Genomic DNA, 17,695 nt, shown 5'->3' on the forward strand with positions numbered 1-17,695 from the left:
ATATGATATCATTACACGAAGAGTGAGCACCTACTCTGTGCCAGGCAGTGTTCTCAGCACTGGGACAACAGTAGTGAGCAAAATGGACAAAAATCTCTGCCTTCTTGGGCATTACATTCTGGTGGGATGAGTCAGAAAATAAACATGATAAATAGATATATAGTTGGTTTAAAGGTGGTAAGTATTGCAAACAACAACAAAAAAGACCCAGTCTACCCATAAGGTAGGGTAGGTGGAGTTGGGAGTGGGATGGGGCAGGCAAGTTGGTTGTCATTTTAAAGGGTGGTCAGAGTCATTGAGAAAGTAGCATTTGAACAAAGATTTGAAAGAGGTAAGACAGTTAGCCTCGAAGACGCCCAGGGGAACCATGTTCCAGGCTGAGAGAGCACCTGGGGCCAGAAGCAGCCTGGTGATTTGGAGGCGATGCACCTGGGGTGAAGGGAGCGAGGGGCTGAGACAGAGAAGTAATGGGGGTGTTTGGGTCATGCAGGGCCTCACAGACTCTCTCTGAGGGCTTTGGCTTTGACCCTGACCCTAATGGGGAGCTGGTGCAGGGTTCTGAACGGGGGAGTGACGTGACCTGTTGTGTGGGGTCTAATGCAGACCAGTTGGAGGCTATTGCAGAAGTCCGGGGAAGAGAGGCTCAGGCCAAGATGGTGGAAGCTGCCTTTGGAAGGGGAAATAACATCGTAGCACGAGGTGGGTGCAAGAGAAACCACAGTCAGGGAAAACCTGACTAGCCGCTTCCCTGAGCGCACGTTCTGATGAGCCAGGTCTGGGTGGTGGTGGTGGTGGTGCTGAGGCTGCGGGCTCCAGAATGGGATGATGGGAAGCAGGGCACGAGAGGAGAGTACGCCGAGGGAGCCTGGGGCACCGTAGTGACGCCCCCACCTGCGCTTTAGCCCTGGCCAGGTCCTAACCCAGCCTGTGGCTCTGTTTTAGGATCCTTATCTCTGAACAAATTAGGTTCTGAAGTTCAAAGCCAGTGCCTGGGGCCCTGCCATCCCCTGGTGGCGGAGGGGGGTGGGGAATGTCTAGATTGACCTCCCCCTCTGGGGAGTGCTCAGTGTCCCTGAGGAGGGAGGCTGACTGGGCTCCCCTTGGGGTCTGCAGAAAGGATGGCCTGGACTGGGCCCAGAGAGTGTGGGGGGCCCAAACAGAGCAATTGCCACTTTCCTCTGTGAAGCCAAACCCCTGCTGGGACCTGCCCCAGCCTGTGAAGTCTGAGACACTGAAGGCTTATTTACCTGGGCTCCTGGCCTCCTAAGAGAGGAGAAGGAGGGGGATTTGAAGGGCTCCAGCGAGTCAGTGTGCAGCCCACCACACGCCCGCCCCGCCTGGTCTGAGGATCTGGGATTGTCACACCGGCTCCTGCTGGTTAACTATTAATGAGTTCTTTGTCACATCCTCTTTCCTGGTGGTGGGCCGCGGAGGGGTTAGTTCCAGGAGGGTGAACACTTCCTGGAAGCCTTGAGTTCAGGGAGCTGGAGAAGTGGAGAGAAACAGACCAGGCAGGTGGGCTCAAAACCCCGGGATGGGGGTAGGGGGTGGCAGCAGTGATCTTTCTCTGGAGGACGTGATAGGGGTCTCTCTGGGGTCTTGTTGCGGTGGCTGGCCCATGAAGGGAAGCTGCTCGTACGGGCTGGCTGACTTCAGCCAGATTTCACTGGAATTCTTACAGGGGTCTAGACACTAACATTTAGTGGAGTATCTGTTACGTGTGTAAACAACTTAATGCCCGTTTGCTAATTACAGTACTTCCCCTGCCCATCTCAACTTATTGGACTGAATTAGAACCGAAGGGTTAGAAATGCCCAGTTTAATCCACAAAATCCTACATTTTCCCCTTAAGGTTTCTCAAACCAGTTTCTTGGACTTAACCCTCAAACTGTAGAGAACTTTCGGCTTGGGGGCCACTGACAGCCTGGACTGGGTAGTTAAGAGTCGCCTTTAAATAGAAACTTCAAGGCGCTGTGTTCCAAAACAATGCCACGCAGGCTCTCCTGCAACTGCAGGGCCGACATACGGACTGGCTGACCTTCCACCTCTCTCTCAAAGCCCCCTGACCCTAAGCTGGGGGCCGAGCGTCCTCTGAGACCAGCCTCTCGGTCTAGGCCTGGTTACTGCCATGTCCAGTGGCCCTCAGGCAGGAGGGCACCAAGAGTCCCACACAGGAAGCTGGGTCCTGAGGCCTGGGGCGGGGTGGGGGGGGGGGGCGGGCCGAGGAAGTTGGTCTAGTTATGCGTCAGGTCAGGTCTGTTTTCTGGCCCGCCGGGCTGGCATTCTTGCCCGGGGAGGGAGGGGCTGGGAGACCAGCCCTTAGGAAGCTGGGGGCATGACTCACAGGTAGTTACCTGTCCTAGGGCTCCCTGCCAACCTGCAGAGGGATCCGGAGGGGAGGCATTTAGAGGTTATTCCTGTTTATTCCTCTGAAGCTTTCCTTGGGTGAGTTGGGCTTTGACCCCCTTCCTGATGAACCTAAAGCTCCTGCAAATTCCCCCCCAAGCAGGGATTTTCCACTTTTTTAGTTTTCCCTTGGGAGGGGTCTGGTGGTTTCCAGGGTCCTGGATGTTTGGGTCTATTCACCTTGTAGCCCAGTGACAGGTCTGGGCAATAACAGCCTACACACGAGCCCTGATCTTTGTGTTCTCTGCTTGGTCTTCTGTCCAGGGCCGCCCAGGACACAAGACGAAGCTGACTCTTGTGGGCCTTGGGGAAGTGCCAAATGCAGTGCCTATCACAAATGTGAGTGCCCTTCTCTGCCTCCTGGGAGTCACCGACAGTCGCCTGGGGCTTTCTGTTTGCAGTGGCTCCCTTCACCACCATCCCGCCCCTGCCCGCCCCCACAGGCACCCACAGGCAGCCGGGGACTGATGAGCTTTCTGTGAGGCCTCTGAGACCGACCCACCTGCCCAGTCCTGTCCTGGGGGGTGGGGGTGGGGGTGCAGTGACGGCAGATGGGCGTGCCAGCTGCCGGATTCCTGAGAACCGCCCTGCAGTGGGCGACGCCCAGCCGGGGAGTCTCCAGAGGTAAGGCCCTTCTTTAAAAACTGGGAGCCAGGAGAGGAGACCCCACATTCAAGGGGTGCTGTTAGAGGCCATCTAGAGAGAGAAGAACGCAGTACGGAGCAAGGTACGTTACCTGCCTTCCCCTGCCCGGTGGGGGCCAGGCGCGGGAGCAGGGCTGTCTGTGTCTCTGGGTGTCTGGGGCCTGGCTGCAGGGCTGATTCATTCCTCCTTCAGGGAGGTCACCTGCAAAGGCTAGGTCAAATGTCTGCCATTGTTTGGGTTGCTTTTTCACATCGGAGAAGTGTCTCAGTGACTTAGAAGAAAGCAGCTTCAGATCCGGGCTGAGCACAAAGAGAAGTGGAAAGTGTGGGCTGGCCCAGCTAGAGCTCTGCCAAGGGCCACTCCGATGCCTGGCTGTGGGGGATTCCAGCCTGGGGGCAGGAGGGCAGAGGGAGCACCGGATGGACGCCAAAAAGTGGGTCTCCCTCTTGGGCCATGATTAGCTGTGCAACCTCAGGCCACCTGTCTCTTCCTGGGGCCCCTGACTCTTCTGGGAGAGGATTGGAAGGCATGATTTCTAGGTATTAGGATGTGGACTGTAAAGATACCAGGAGGGGCCCCAGCTCCCTCTCTGCTCCTGCCTCGCCACCCCCCCCCCTTTTCCACCCTAGCCAGAGGACCTTGTGGCTGTCTTTGGAGCAGACACGCATCCAAACCAAGGCAGAGCTGGGCACTGCATGAGCAGGGGTGGGGCATGCCTCTGCAGGCTAGGCCTGCCGGCCTGCCTCCTGGAGGGACGCTTCAAGTATCCAGCGTCAGCCTCCGGAATCCAGGCCCTGCGGCTGTAATCCTGCACAGCCCTGAGCCATAATGGGAGCCATTTTGAGATGCTTCCAGTTCAGATGAAATCCTCACTCACTTTTTCTTTTTTTTTTTTAAGATTTATTTATTTGAGAGAGAGAGAATGAGAGAGAGCGGGGAGGGTCAGAGGGAGAAGCAGACTCCCTGCCGAGCAGGGAACCCGATGCGGGACTCGATCCAGGGACTCCAGGATCATGACCTGAGCCGAAGGCAGTTGCTTAACCGACTGAGCCACCCAGGCGCCCCCTCGCTCACTTTTTAAATGCTGCAGGCTCGCCTTTCTCCCCATCATAGCCTGTCCCAGCTACCTGCTTAGCTCAGAGCTGTGGTCACCACAGCCTCACCCTCAGGGAGGCCCGGGTGGTACTGGAGACCATGCCAGTGGCACAGAGACCCCGCTTCTAGGCCCTCAGCCACTTGGCCCCACTCACCTTTTGGCCTGCAGGCTGGGCCAAGCCCTGAGAAAGGCCGGTTCTGTTTCTTGGGGGCAGCAACGAGGCCTTGGACATCTCGATAGCGCCTGTCCTGCGAAGGGCGCAGCCCTTTTCTGCTCCCTACATTGTCCTTACGACTGTGTGGGCCGGGGAGGGCCAGCCCTCTTTCCCTCCCATCTCAGAGGGGGAAGATGAAGTCTCGGGGGGTGGGGGGGTACAGTGTGAGTCACACGCCAGTGGGGACAGGGGTCCAGGGCCCTGGCATTTTCCAGACTTTTGGCTACAGAAGTACCTGCTGCGTACAAGTATCCTAGGTTGGAGGAGACCCTACGTAAAGGGGGCTGGTGTGCCTTAGGGTCTGTATTGTTTTATCCAAGCTGCTCTGCTCTGTCCCAGGTGAGGTCCTCTGAGGGGCTTCCCCCAGTGGCTGAAGATGAGGCCATTCCTCCTCCTGTGCTTTGGTAAGTGTCCCCTTCCCATCCCTCCAGGCCCTGTTCTATAGCAGGGAGGGGACAGCCACGGGTAGGAGGACTGTGAACCAAAGTGTGAGCATCATCCGTCACTCTGTCATCCTTCAGTTTAGAACACTTGTCTCCTGGGGCCCCAGTGGGGTTTCCCTGCTCCTTTGGGCCTTTGGGAAAGACGATTCTCTGCCTCTCTTGAGAGGCTCCCAAGTGTCTTCTTATTCCTACCTGAGGGTGGCTCGTGGTTCCCCAAGTGGCCTGCACAGCTAATTGCCCAGCCTTTCACTATCTTGCTGGTTCCGGAGCCATCACGGCTGGGTTTTACAGTGGACTGTAGCCGGGACTCACAAAGTGTGGCTGGGTCCACCTTGCAGAGAAAGGAGCAGAAAGAATGGCGGCATCTCCCAGCTTTGCACAGATGGTGAGCAGCGAGCCCTGCTCCGGATGCTGACCGAGGCCAGGCTGCAAGTGAAGGGATTGAGGAGTGTGTCCCAGTGGCTGAGCGTGTGCCTGCAACTTGATCCTAAAAGCCACATATGGAGGCCACATTTCAGGATCATCCAGGGTTTCTGGTGGCCAGCATTTCTCCTCCTTTCCTTTTTAAATTACAGCTTACAGAACACGAAATCAGCTTTTTTTACCTGATAGCATCAGGAGTCCAGTCCTTACCGCCACCACTGAGTGGGAGCAGGCGTGAGGGAAAGGGGCTAGGCTTGCTGATTTATGCTTCCTGGGGGAATACTGGGGTGGCCTGGTGGGCCCTCCCCTCTCGAGGCTATTCCCTCACACCCCTGTGATTTCAGTCTGCCCCGGCCTCCTGTGTGCCCAGCAAGCCTGCTCCCGTGGGGCCTGCTATCCCCCTGTTGGGGACCTGCTCATTGGGAGGACCCGGTTTCTCCGAGCTTCGTCCACCTGCGGACTGACCAAGCCTGAGACCTACTGCACCCAGTATGGCGAGGTAGGTCCGACCACCATGGCCTCCAGGACTGGAGAAAACAAGGTGGAGTGGGGTGGGTGAGCCTGCCCTTTGTTCACACAATGCCTAGAGTGTATTTGGGATAGCCACCACTGCATGCACCGTGGGGAGTGCAAGAAAAGCCTAAGGCCAGATCTCTGCCTCTAAAGAATTTTCTCCTTCACTGGGCGAGAGAAAACGTCTTCAGGATTAGCTGAATGGCTCTCTTCTCCCTTCTGCTTGATAAAGCTGGAGTCTTTCCTCAATCCTCGGGTCTGGGTAGGACAGTTTTTCAAGTCTTGGGGACGATCAGATGAATGTTGATCTTTTAGATCGGAGAGTGTACATGTCATCTGTGGTGGGCAAAGTCAAGGCTGATGGAGCATGGGTGGTGGGATGTGTGCACTGGGTTGTGTTCTTGCCATGGGATGAACTGAGTGGTGCCATGGTCACTGTTTGCCACCATCTCTTTGGCCAGTGTTGGGAAATGAGTATAGACAGAGCTAGCGGGAGAATATTTGATTGTAGGCTGGAGTTGACCTTCTATGTTTTACCATTGCCATGTATGAAGAGCCAGCTTACTTACCTCTCAGCCTTGTTGGTCCCCTCAGGTAAGTGGTAAACACCCCAACTGCTGTTAGAGGACATAAATCAGCAAGATAGACAAGGAAGCGATGAGGCCAGCGAGGGGGTTCAGCGACTCAGCTGATAAGTAATGAACGCGAGCTGAACAATCTAGAAACCCAAACACTTTGACCTATGTCAGTTAACATTCCCCATTTAGGCAACTGAGTTCTTCAAAGAGCTGTTGTGATTTTTCTTCTACACGCCTCTGGACCTTTTTTGGAGGAACGTTGGCTTCTTTTCTTTTCTCTTCAACAAGGTGGGGGTCATTCTTGGTGCCTTGTGTTTACCAAAGTTGAAACCACTTAGTGTTTCCTTGTTTTCCGACTGCATGTCTCATTTGGCCATTTTTTCTGCCCTGAAACCAAAGGTTTGGACAAAGGAATGTGTGAGGGAGGAGTTTTCCCTGAGTCTTCTAGTCTTTTCAGAGAAAGAGAGAAAGAAATACAGAGAGAAGGGGCATGAGAGAGATTGATTGCCGTGAAGGAGACTTGGGTCCTCCGTGGTGTCCTCTTTCCAGACTGTCCTTGTCGTTGGGACGATGGAGGTAGCATCTGATACTGCCTCTGGGCCCTGCTGCCCTTCTAGTCTCCAGGGATCTTTTGGCTACTTTTAATGGCAGATGGTACTGAGTAGTGGCTTTGGAGATGCTGAGCAGAGATGACTGTGGTTTCTGCATCTCACCCAGTTGGATGTGGGGAAGCCACTTTGACAGTGTTGGGTAAGATGGCCGGCATAAGGCCAGGACTCCCTGTGGGCCCAGATTACTCCACAAGCATCAGGGGACCTGGCAGTATTGAGCTTTCTAGGCAACGGAATGGTTTTCGCTGCTCCCTTTCCACATGCCCTCAAAATTGGGGGCCACTGAGCCATGTCTAAAAATTTGGGGGAGACTTCTGCTGACTTCCTTCCTCGAGCTGACCTGCCTTATGGGAGGGGAAGCAAGGAGAAATACAGAGCCCCTGTGCTGGGATGTCCCCTCAGCCCCAGCCCTGTCTAGACAGCCTCTGTCCCTGAAGCCTTGGACTTTTGGCTTCACCTTGGCCTGCCCTCTGCCTCTCTCGGATGCCGCAAGCTGCCGTGTCCCTTCCCTGCTCTTAAGCAGCCCCCTGAGAACAAAACGGTGCTTGCAAAAGAGAAGTCTAGACTTTTGCAACCCTGGGGATGGATAAATCTCAGCTATTTTGCTGCTGTGAAAGTTGAGACACATTGGCTCCCCCTGGCCCCCCCCCCCCCGCTTTTCTCTAAGGGGGAAGAAAGCTATGCAGCCTCTTTTTGAGAGTAGAAGATAGGGCATCTTGAATGCAGTGTGTAGTTCCAGGTCTGCCACTAACTTGTGGTGTGATCTTCGGCAAGATATTACCCCTCTCTAAGCCTTAACTTGCTCTTCCATGAGTGAGTGTTAGATGAAAGGGTCTTGAGGTTTGCTCCTGGCCCCAAGTTTCTTTGGGAATGAGTTGACAGCTGAGAGCCAGCTTCTGTCCCCCTACCTGCCACCTCTCCCTTGTTCCATTGCCCTTTCTCCCTCTCTTACCCGCCTAACCTCCTAGAGGCTATTGGTTGACAGCAAGGAAGACACACACTAAAGGCACACAGTCCCTTCTAGTGCTCTGTGCAGGTGTTCTCCCTGAACCCTCGTTGGCTACGGAAGTGGCTGTGTGATGAACATTTGGAATCAGGATTTTAACTCCGCTGACTTCCAATTTCAGTTTTTAAGTTTAATGTATTCTATTATCAAATGTTACGTATAGCAGCTGTAATTTATTAGGCACATGTTATGTGTCCCAGACCTCATACCCAGAGTTTTACAGAAATTATCTCCCTTAATTTTCACAAGGCTTCCTGTGGGGCGCTTGTTACCTCTGTGCGCTATTGGGAGGGTTTGGATGTGTGCTGGGACCCCAGACTTTTAATGGAAACACACAGGTGTCGAGTTTTCTGAGGAGTTAGAGATGGGGGGTGTACCGGGCAGCCCCAGCTGGAGATGAGGCATGATGCAGAGCTGCATTCCTGGTACCTGCCTCTCTCCATTCTCTCCCTCACCCCTTCCTACCAACTCCTGCCCCCACATACACACCTTCTTTAAGTCGAAGCTTCTGGTTAGTGCTTCTGTTCTATTTCCGTGACTTTGCGAGCCCTGAGCCAAGCACGACCTCATCCAGCACCTGCTGTCTGCCCACTGATGTGGCATGAATGCAAGTGCATCAGAGATTTACGACTCTTGGACATTCTGCGCCGCTCATTCCCCTGCCCTCAACCCCAGTGGCACTCAGTGGAATGGGAGTTGCAAGAGCAGTGGGGACTCGTTCCAGTTCCAAAATTGTTTCTCCCAGCTCCTGGTCTCAGAGTTTGGCTCCGGTTCGCCTGCTACCTCCTCCGCCTGATTTGGTCTCAGTGGCTAAATCCTGTCAGCCTCGAGGACTTGCTTCTGTGGCTTTGGGGTCCATATTGCAACCCTTGCAATGGACATAGGACTTGGCCAGCTTTGCTCTGGGGTACCCCTCCCCTAACTTTGCCCTTCATAAGCCTACCTGCCTTGACTGCCCTTTAACCATCCAAGCTTGGGCCCAGGCTGTTCTTTCCCAAAATGGCCCTGTCTCCTTGTCCTCCTTCCTTTAGTTCCTAACTAACCTCTGGGTAGACTCACTGTTCCCTAAAGCTCAAGGCATGTCTATGTTGCCCCTTATCCTTGTTCTCTTCTGTGCTTTTTCTCAGCGTCAGCTCCTCATTTGAAAAATGAGAGTAACGACAGCACCCTGCCCAGTGAGTGGTTGCGAGGACCGTATAAAGGAATGAGCCAGGGATGCCTGGGTAGCTCAGTCGGTTAAGCAACTGCCTTCGGCTTAGGTCATGATCCCGGACTCCTGGGATCGAGTTCCACGTCGGGCTCCCGGCTCAGCGGGGAGCCTGCTTCTCCCTCTGACCCTCTCCCCTCTCATGCTGTTTCTCTCTCTTAAATAAATAAATAAATAAAATCTTAAAAAAATAATAAAAAAGAAAGAAAGAAACTGTCAAATGCCATTAAAAAAAAAAAAGGAATGAGCCAAGTAACCTTGGCTGGTGTCTGCAAGACACTAAATGTTACATCCTCTCTCCCCTTACACACCCTCCTCCTGGCACCTGTGTGTGCAGGCAGAGGCCGCCCCATCTGTGAATCACACTCCTGAGCATTTCCTCCCTGATTAGGATACCCACTCGCATACTTATTGAAATCAACTCTGCTCCCAAGGTGGCCGCTGTCAATCTGGTCTGCAGCGGACTGTGGGAGAATCTGGAGGCAATCACGGTTAGCGAAGTTGCCCCGCCCGGGGGTGGGGACTCTCTGGTCCTGATCCTGGCTCTGACACTGAGATGAGGGATGTGACCTTGCTAGCTCCCGGGTTCTCTCTAGACCACCATTTCTCCATTGGGGAAATGAAGGAGTTGGGTTAGGTGGCCCTTGTGTCTGCTCAGCTCTGGCATCTCCACCTGCTTCTCAGAGGTGGCTGGGCTCTGTGCGACCCCGTGGGTGCATCGTGGTCTCTCTCAGGCAGGGGCTCTGCTGGCAGGGGCTGAGCCGTGCCCTTCCGGTCAGCCCTGTGGGCTGCTTCAGGCTCCCCAGGGACCAGTGCGTTTTGCCTGGAAGCTTTCTAGCCCTGATTTCTGCTTCTGAAAATGTCTCCTCCAATGTTGTGTCTGCTCCCCTAAATGCTTTATTTATCTCCCACTCCCTCCCTTGCTGGGGGAAAACTTAATTACCCAGCTGCCTTAATAACAGTTTTACCCAGTGCATTCCTCAGGTTAATGAGCTGTGTAAACCCAACAGCTGTTATGTTTATCTCTTGGACACACGCCGAGAAGTAGTAGCCCATTGATATCCCCTCCACCCCAACACACACACACACACACACACACATACACACACACTCGCACGCACGCACACGCACACATGCACACATGCACACATGCATGTCAGTGCATCCACACGCACATCCCCCAGCAACCACTGCCTGTCTTTGTTTGACTATTGTCTGTTTTCTGGACCTTTGGCATGGCTGATATGTAGGCAGAGGATGTGTGAGCTCCTTATGTCTCTGTACTTTGGGACTGCCTTTTGCCCTCCTGTTTCCCAGAAGTTCTCAGCAGTTCTGAAACTTCCAAAGCTCCTGCCACTGGGTATCTGCTCTTTTGGATGAAGCATTGTTGCGTCCTTTATCTGAAATACAAACACTCTTGGGAAAAGCACCATATCAATCTGTCATCAACTGTTATATCTCAGCCAGGGTTTGCTTACCAGAAAATTAGCTGTGGCTTTTGTAAAGGGTTCCAAAAAAGTAAAGGCCAGGATGGGTAAGTTTTGAGGGATAGAAGGACATGGATAGGGACATTGGGGGAAAGTGTTACCATCAGGAGGAAGCAAAATTTGGGTTGGTGGCATGTGAGATTCTTGGGTCCTGGTGGTTACGGGCTGGGGAGTACAGCTTGTGGGGCTAGAAGGACAGAAGAGGGGGGAGAGATGTAATGGGAAGGCCTGGACAAACCTGAGTGGCCTCAAACTTTGCTGGGCTGGTCTCACGCCATTGCTTTTGGGGTTCAGGTCCCCCGGAAGTCTCGGCAACATCTTGCAGACCTACTTTGCTTCTTTTTCCTCGGGGGCTGTAGGAACCACGTCACTGGCAGAGCCTGCAGAGGTCCCGACAAGCAAAGCAATTCTCTGCACTTGGGTCTAGGGAAATATCTGTGTTTCTGGAGAGCTCCAGGCTGGGGCTGAGGCTGTCCTTTCCAGGGGAGAAGGCAGGGAGCATCCTGACAGCCAACTCTGGTCTCTTCCAGTGGCTGCCAAGTGACCACTGTGTCCCTTGAATTAGAACAGGGCTAGAAGGTTTAGGGGCAGACATCCTGGGACAGAAATCCCTGCTTTATCTCTTCCCAGCTTTATGGACTTGGACACATTTCTTAACTTCTCTAAGACTTGCTTTCCTATCTGTCAAATGAGTATACCTACCGTTTAATGTAAAATACCGACCTCAGAGATTTTGGAAGGATGACATGAGATAATGTATGCACAGTGCTCAGGAGAGAGCCTGGTGCAGTGTAATTTCTGGGTGCGTGGTACACATCATTTCTAACCAGCTTCAGAGTCAGCCTCCTGAACTTAGTTTGGATGGCATGAGGGCAGCGTTGAGTTAAGCTTTGGTGAAGGTGTTACTTCATGATAAGAGAAAAGATGAAGTTGAAAGTGCCTTATGCACTGGGGCTTTCCTCCTCGGCACCACAGCAGAACCCGACTTTTGACCTTTATCGGCAATATCCACTGACTTAGAAAGCCTGAGGCTTGTGGATCCCAGTGGGGTCTAATGGAGGCCTAGCTGACCACAGGCCGTAAGGGCCCCTTCTTCTGCCCACTTAGCTGAGAGGAGTATTTCTCCAGTATGGCATCTGGTTAATGTCTTTTTTTTTTTCCTTCCTTCCTTTGCATTCTTGTTTGGACTGTTTTAAACTTCTGAGCAGATAAGCTGGAGTAGGGGAGAATTCTAATAGCATGTTAGAGCAAGAAGAAACTTCATTATCGTATTCCACGCCTGCATATTACCAACGAGGACGCTGAAGTGGAGAGAATGTCTTCTCTTGCAGACAGCTGGGTTTGTTCTTTTTTTTTTTGTCCTGGCTTCCTTTCTTTAGACCCTGGCTGGCAGCCATGACCCTGATGCTATCTCCTTAGATAGACGCAAGCAGCCTCTGGCTTGCTCATGGGAGGGAGCTGGGCCATGAAAACCAGAGGCTGTTTTCCTGTTTCCCCCTCGAATTAGCTCTGTGTTCTACAAAGGCACAGAGCTTCAATTTGCATTTACCTTCCTTTTCCCACCTATTTCCACCGTGATTCAGGCTCCTGCTGGATCTTGCTCTCTCCTTTGCCCTCCCCCAGCTTTCTGGGAGGGTTTGTCTTCCGGCCACCTTCTAGAAAGCTCCAGGATAAGGGAAGAGGCCCAGCCTTTCCAGATGGAGAGCAAGTAGGAGCCAAACTGGCTGGAGGCCTGACAGGCTGGATTGATAACAAGGCCGAGTCTCTGAGGTAGCTCAGCCAGGAGAACGTTGGCCAGTTGACCCCAGAGAGGGGGGCTGCTGCAGCTGAGAGCTTCGCCAGAGGCATGTAGCACACAGGAGGGGAAGAGCCTCGCGTTGAGAATCACGCACACGCATTTATTATACACATACTCACGTAGGCATACCAGAATAAATAGAAAGGGAAACTGAGGCCCAGAGGGAAAGAGGAAGTTAGCAGCTTGTCTTCATGTGGGCTTCTGCCATAAGCCGCTCTATTTCAGGTCTCCATCCCGCTGGCTGGTTGACAAGCAGAGCCACTTAAAATACCTGTCCCGAGCCTGTTGGCTTAGCCTGTCTCTAAGGATTGCAATAAATCCCTCCTTTAGCTATGTTTCTGTGATAAGCAGCACGTAGGTTTTAAGCCCACAAGAGCATCTGATCTTACCATCAGTGCCTGCACACGTGGAAGGAAGGTGGGGCGGGTGCGGGGCACCCCCAGGCTCACTAGGAAGCCTGAGCCAGGAGGCAGGGTAAAAAGCCCCAACTGAACACCCTGGACATTTTTTAGTTTGTTTTATTTTATAATAATGTCTATTTTCCTGGGTATAAAAGTGAATATATATCCAAGGTATTAAAGTTTAATATTATTAAAGAATAACAAATAAGGAAAAAAGTTCCCTGCCATCCTATTACCCAGAGATATTAGGTTAAGCTGCATGTGGTGGCCATTTTTGTAGGTCAGATTGGCTGAATATCAGCCATTTCATATGGTTCAACCTAATCTATTGGCATATTTCCTTCCAGACACTTTCTTTCCCTTTAAATTTATGTCTTTGAGATCATGACATATACACGTTTATGCCCAACTTTTGTTCTTCATAAAACATTACAATGTCAGCATTTTCCCCGAGTAATGAAAAACTTCCTGGGAGCAGTCTTTTTAATAGTTACATAATATTTCATCCTTTGGGGACCATCAAGGTCATTTCCAGTTCCAGGTTGAGCTGTTCTAGCTCTGGTGCCCCAGGCCTGAGGAAAGAAAGAGCCTTGTTTCTGGCGCTGTGTTGGCCAGGGAACAGGCCGGGATCAGGTCCCAGCAGAGCTGGGGAGGGAGCTCTGGTGACAGGCGGCCGGAAGGCAGCTGGCCCTTGTCTCTCTGGGGGACATGTGCTGAGGGCAGACAGAGGCTGGGTAGTGGAAAAGTTTGCCCCCGAGAGGGGAGTGGGGAAGTGCAGAGTGGGGAGAGGGGCACGCTTACTGCCAGGGACCAAAATAGGATTCTGGAGGAGAGTCAGATTCCAGCAAAAGGCTTCTCTTGCCCAGAAAGGATTATTTTAAGTGCTCAGGTATTGATTTCAGCGACTGACACATCTACAATTTCTGTGTTAACTGAGCTGGGTCAGCCTGAGAAGCCAGCTTTCTTCCCAAAGTGCTCTCTCCACCTTAGGCTCCCCCATGGTCAGTGGCAGGGTCAGACGAAGCCCTTTGAGTGAGACAGAGATTGTCACCCTTTACCATGCTTCCTCTGATGTCTGTGCACCCACCTGGTTTCCTAGCAGAAGCGAGAGGATGACACAGAGGGAGGGAGGGAAAGAGAGAGAGGGAGGGGGAGAAAGGGAGAGAGAGGAGGGGGAGGTGATAAGGGACCCTTTCTAGTGTTGATTGGTGCAGGGGCTGACATTGGCTGTCAGTCAGTAGAAAAGTCACTAGCCTTTTTGAGCCTCACTTTTCACATATATAAAATGGGAATAGGGGTGCCTGGGTGGCTCAGTCATTAAGCGTCTGCCTTCGGCTCAGGTCATGGTCCCAGGGTCCCGGGATCGAGCCCCGCATCGGGCTCCCTGCTCCGCGGGAAGCCTGCTTCTCCCTCTCCCACTCCCCCTGCTTGTGTTCCTTCTCTCGCTGTCTCTCTCTTTGTCAAATAAATAAATAAAATCTTTAAAAATAAATAAATAAATAAATAAAATGGGAATAATATTCCTTACCACATAGGGCTGTTGTGAGGCTTAAATAGGTTTTCCGTATTCAGACTCCTAGTACAGTACCTGGCCCATAGTGGGCTCTCTGTCACATAATATTGCTGTTTTATTACCTCCCTCCCCCATCCCTCCTTTTAAACTCCCTGGCTGCAGGAAGAGAATGTCTATGATAATTAAAATGTTAGCACTTATTGAGTATTTACTATTCATACTATGTGCAAGGCACTTTTCTAAGCACTGAGGATACAGGAAGGGAAGCCCTTGTGGAGTATACATTTGTAGTAAACAGATAATATAAGCAAATAAATAGGCAATAAGTGTACAATATTTCAAGTGGAGATGCGTACTATGAAGAAAAAATGTAGCCGGGCAAGCGGGGAGGGAGGGACAGTGAGCAGGGAGGGAGGGGCAGTGAAGGGGAGGGAGGGGCAGAGCAGGGAGGGAGGGGCAGTAAGCAGGGAGGGGCAGTGAGTGGGGAGGGAGGGGCAGTGAAGGGGAGGGAGGGGCGGAGCAGGGAGGGAGGGGCGGTAAGCAGGGAGGGGCAGTGAGTGGGGAGGGTGGGGCAGTGAGCATGGAGGGAGGGGCAGTAAAGGGGAGGGAGGGGCAGAGCAGGGAGGGAGGGGCAGTAAGCAGGGAGGGGCAGTGAGTGGGGAGGGTGGGGCAGTGAGCATGGAGGGAGGGGCAGTGAGCATGGAGGGAGGGGCAGTAAAGGGGAGGGAGGGGCAGAGCAGGGAGGGAGGGGCAGTAAGCAGGGAGGGGCAGTGAGTGGGGAGGGTGGGGCAGTGAGCATGGAGGGAGGGGCAGTAAAGGGGAGGGAGGGGCGGAGCAGGGAGGGAGGGGCAGTAAGCAGGGAGGGGCAGTGAGTGGGGAGGGTGGGGCAGTGAGCATGGAGGGAGGGGCAGTAAAGGGGAGGGAGGGGCGGAGCAGGGAGGGAGGGGCAGTAAGCAGGGAGGGGCAGTGAGCATGGAGGGTGGGGCAGTGAGCATGGAGGGAGGGGCAGTAAAGGGGAGGGAGGGGCGGAGCAGGGAGGGAGGGGCAGTAAGCAGGGAGGGGCAGTGAGTGGGGAGGGTGGGGCAGTGAGCATGGAGGGAGGGGCAGTAAAGGGGAGGGAGGGGCGGAGCAGGGAGGGAGGGGCAGTAAGCAGGGAGGGGCAGTGAGCGGGGAGGGTGGGGCAGTGAGCATGGAGGGAGGGGCAGTAAAGGGGAGGGAGGGGCGGAGCAGGGAGGGAGGGGCAGTAAGCAGGGAGGGGCAGTGAGCATGGAGGGTGGGGCAGTGAGCATGGAGGGAGGGGCAGTGAAGGGGAGGGAGGGGCGGAGCAGGGAGGGAGGGGCAGTAAGCAGGGAGGGGCAGTGAGTTGGGAGGGTGGGGCAGTGAGCATGGAGGGAGGGGCAGTGAAGGGGAGGGAGGGGCGGAGCAGGGAGGGAGGGGCAGTAAGCAGGGAGGGGCAGTGAGCGGGGAGGGTGGGGCAGTGAGCATGGAGGGAGGGGCAGTAAAGGGGAGGGAGGGGCGGAGCAGGGAGGGAGGGGCAGTAAGCAGGGAGGGGCAGTGAGCATGGAGGGTGGGGCAGTGAGCATGGAGGGAGGGGCAGTGAAGGGGAGGGAGGGGCGGAGCAGGGAGGGAGGGGCGGTAAGCAGGGAGGGGCAGTGAGTGGGGAGGGTGGGGCAGTGAGCATGGAGGGAGGGGCAGTGAAGGGGAGGGAGGGGCGGAGCAGGGAGGGAGGGGCAGTAAGCGGGGAGGGGCAGTGAGTGGGGAGGGTGGGGCAGTGAGCAGGGAGGGAGGGGCAGTGAAGGGGAGGGAGGGGCGGAGCAGGGAGGGAGGGGCAGTAAGCAGGGAGGGGCAGTGAGTGGGGAGGGTGGGGCAGTGAGCATGGAGGGAGGGGCAGTGAAGGGGAGGGAGGGGCGGAGCAGGGAGGGAGGGGCAGTAAGCAGGGAGGGGCAGTGAGTGGGGAGGGTGGGGCAGTGAGCAGGGAGGGAGGGGCAGTGAAGGGGAGGGAGGGGCGGAGCAGGGAGGGAGGGGCAGTAAGCAGGGAGGGGCAGTGAAGGGGAGGGTGGGGCAGTGAGCAGGGAGGGAGGGGCAGTGAAGGGGAGGGAGGCAGTGAGTGCTCTGTACAGGGCACATGTGCTAGCCATTATTTGAACATTAAATATCATACAATTATTGTTTAATAAAGCACTTTTGGACCCGATGAGGAAACGTCCAAGCACTAGGAAGGATGACAATTCTCTTACTTTGGAGGTGAGGGCTGGAAAGCGGGGTGGGAAGCCGAGGCTCCCCTTCAGCTTCCGCACTGCCCCAAGCTCTGTCAGCAGTGGAGAGGGAAGATGGGTGTTGGGCAAGGAATTTCCATAACCCCAGCATATTAACTCAATCCCTTCGGGACTGACCTGTCAGATTAATCAGTTCCGCAGACACTACCCGTACTAAGACATCAGTCTTATTGGCTTATCACCTTCCCCGGACAGGGCAGAGGTTCAGGAGCTGGAAGGCCTTGGAGAAGCGAAAGCTTTTCCCTGGTTCTGGTGAGTGGAGGCCGTAGGGGAAAGCAGAGGCATGCGGTGTTTGGAGATACAGTTGTCCCCACCCAGACGGAACAGCAGGCCAGTGAGGTTCTTGTCCAAGCTTCTACTTGTGGGTGAATATGGAGCCCTCTGAACAGTGTTCTTTTTTAAATTTTTTTTTTTTTTTTTAAGATTTTATTTATTTATTTGAGAGAGAGAATGAGAGACAGAGAGCACGAGAGGGACGAGGGTCAGAGGGAGAAGCAGACTCCCCGCTGAGCAGGGAGCCCGATGTGGGACTCGATCCCGGGACTCCAGGATCATGACCTGAGCCGAAGGCAGTCGCTTAACCAACTGAGCCACCCAGGCGCCCCTGAACAGTGTTCTTTACGCTACGCACAAGATCTGGTACCATGGTAACTTAGAGAAAACAGAAGTTATTTGTGTTGCATGGGGGAGCTGAAGCAAGGTCATGCTGTCTCTGTGGGGTATGCGTGTGTGCGCACACATATAAACTAATAGAACAAGGGCCATGTACTCTGGCCCTGTTCTTTTGCTTGGTGATCTCTGCCTGCTGTGGAGCCCCTGGGGTTCAGTTCTGTCTCTTGTCTCACTCCAGGGCATGGGCAGGCCAGGGAAGGTGTGGTTTTGGGGGGAGCTCCCCAGTGAAGTTGTTTCCTTTTTGGCCGCCCACTCTGGCCTCGATCTTCATGCAGGGACTCTTGCTCTCAGCCCCAGGGTGGCAGATTTCCTCTGTCCTATGCATTCCTGGCCTTGGGACCACCTAACCACAAGGCTTCATTTGGTTGGGGACCCTCAGATTCTTTCCTGTGGGTAGGAAATGCCA

General features: G+C 53.9%; 1 protein-coding gene across 26 annotated transcripts in view; it reads left to right on the plus strand.

Moving 5' to 3' along the window:
• LAMB3 (laminin subunit beta 3) overlaps positions 1 to 17,695 on the plus strand; it is a 67,349-nt gene that overhangs the window by 23,116 nt on the left and 26,538 nt on the right. For 18 of the 26 annotated variants that reach the window (XM_078078162.1, XM_078078163.1, XM_078078166.1 and 15 more), the window contains 6 exons: positions 604 to 699; positions 2,364 to 2,445; positions 2,671 to 2,745; positions 2,850 to 3,133; positions 4,701 to 4,765; positions 5,572 to 5,726. In XM_078078162.1, coding sequence (XP_077934288.1) covers positions 4,738 to 4,765; positions 5,572 to 5,726 — 183 coding nt within the window. In that variant the 5' untranslated portion in view covers positions 604 to 699; positions 2,364 to 2,445; positions 2,671 to 2,745; positions 2,850 to 3,133; positions 4,701 to 4,737. Of the gene's footprint in view, positions 1 to 603; positions 700 to 2,363; positions 2,446 to 2,670; positions 2,746 to 2,849; positions 3,134 to 4,700; positions 4,766 to 5,571; positions 5,727 to 11,837; positions 11,969 to 17,695 lie in introns of those variants that run through there. The other 8 variants (XM_078078168.1, XM_078078176.1, XM_078078169.1 and 5 more) reach the window with 8 other exon arrangements.

Source organism: Halichoerus grypus, chromosome 7, assembly GCF_964656455.1.
Source record: "Halichoerus grypus chromosome 7, mHalGry1.hap1.1, whole genome shotgun sequence".
Classification (NCBI taxonomy): domain Eukaryota; kingdom Metazoa; phylum Chordata; class Mammalia; order Carnivora; family Phocidae; genus Halichoerus; species Halichoerus grypus.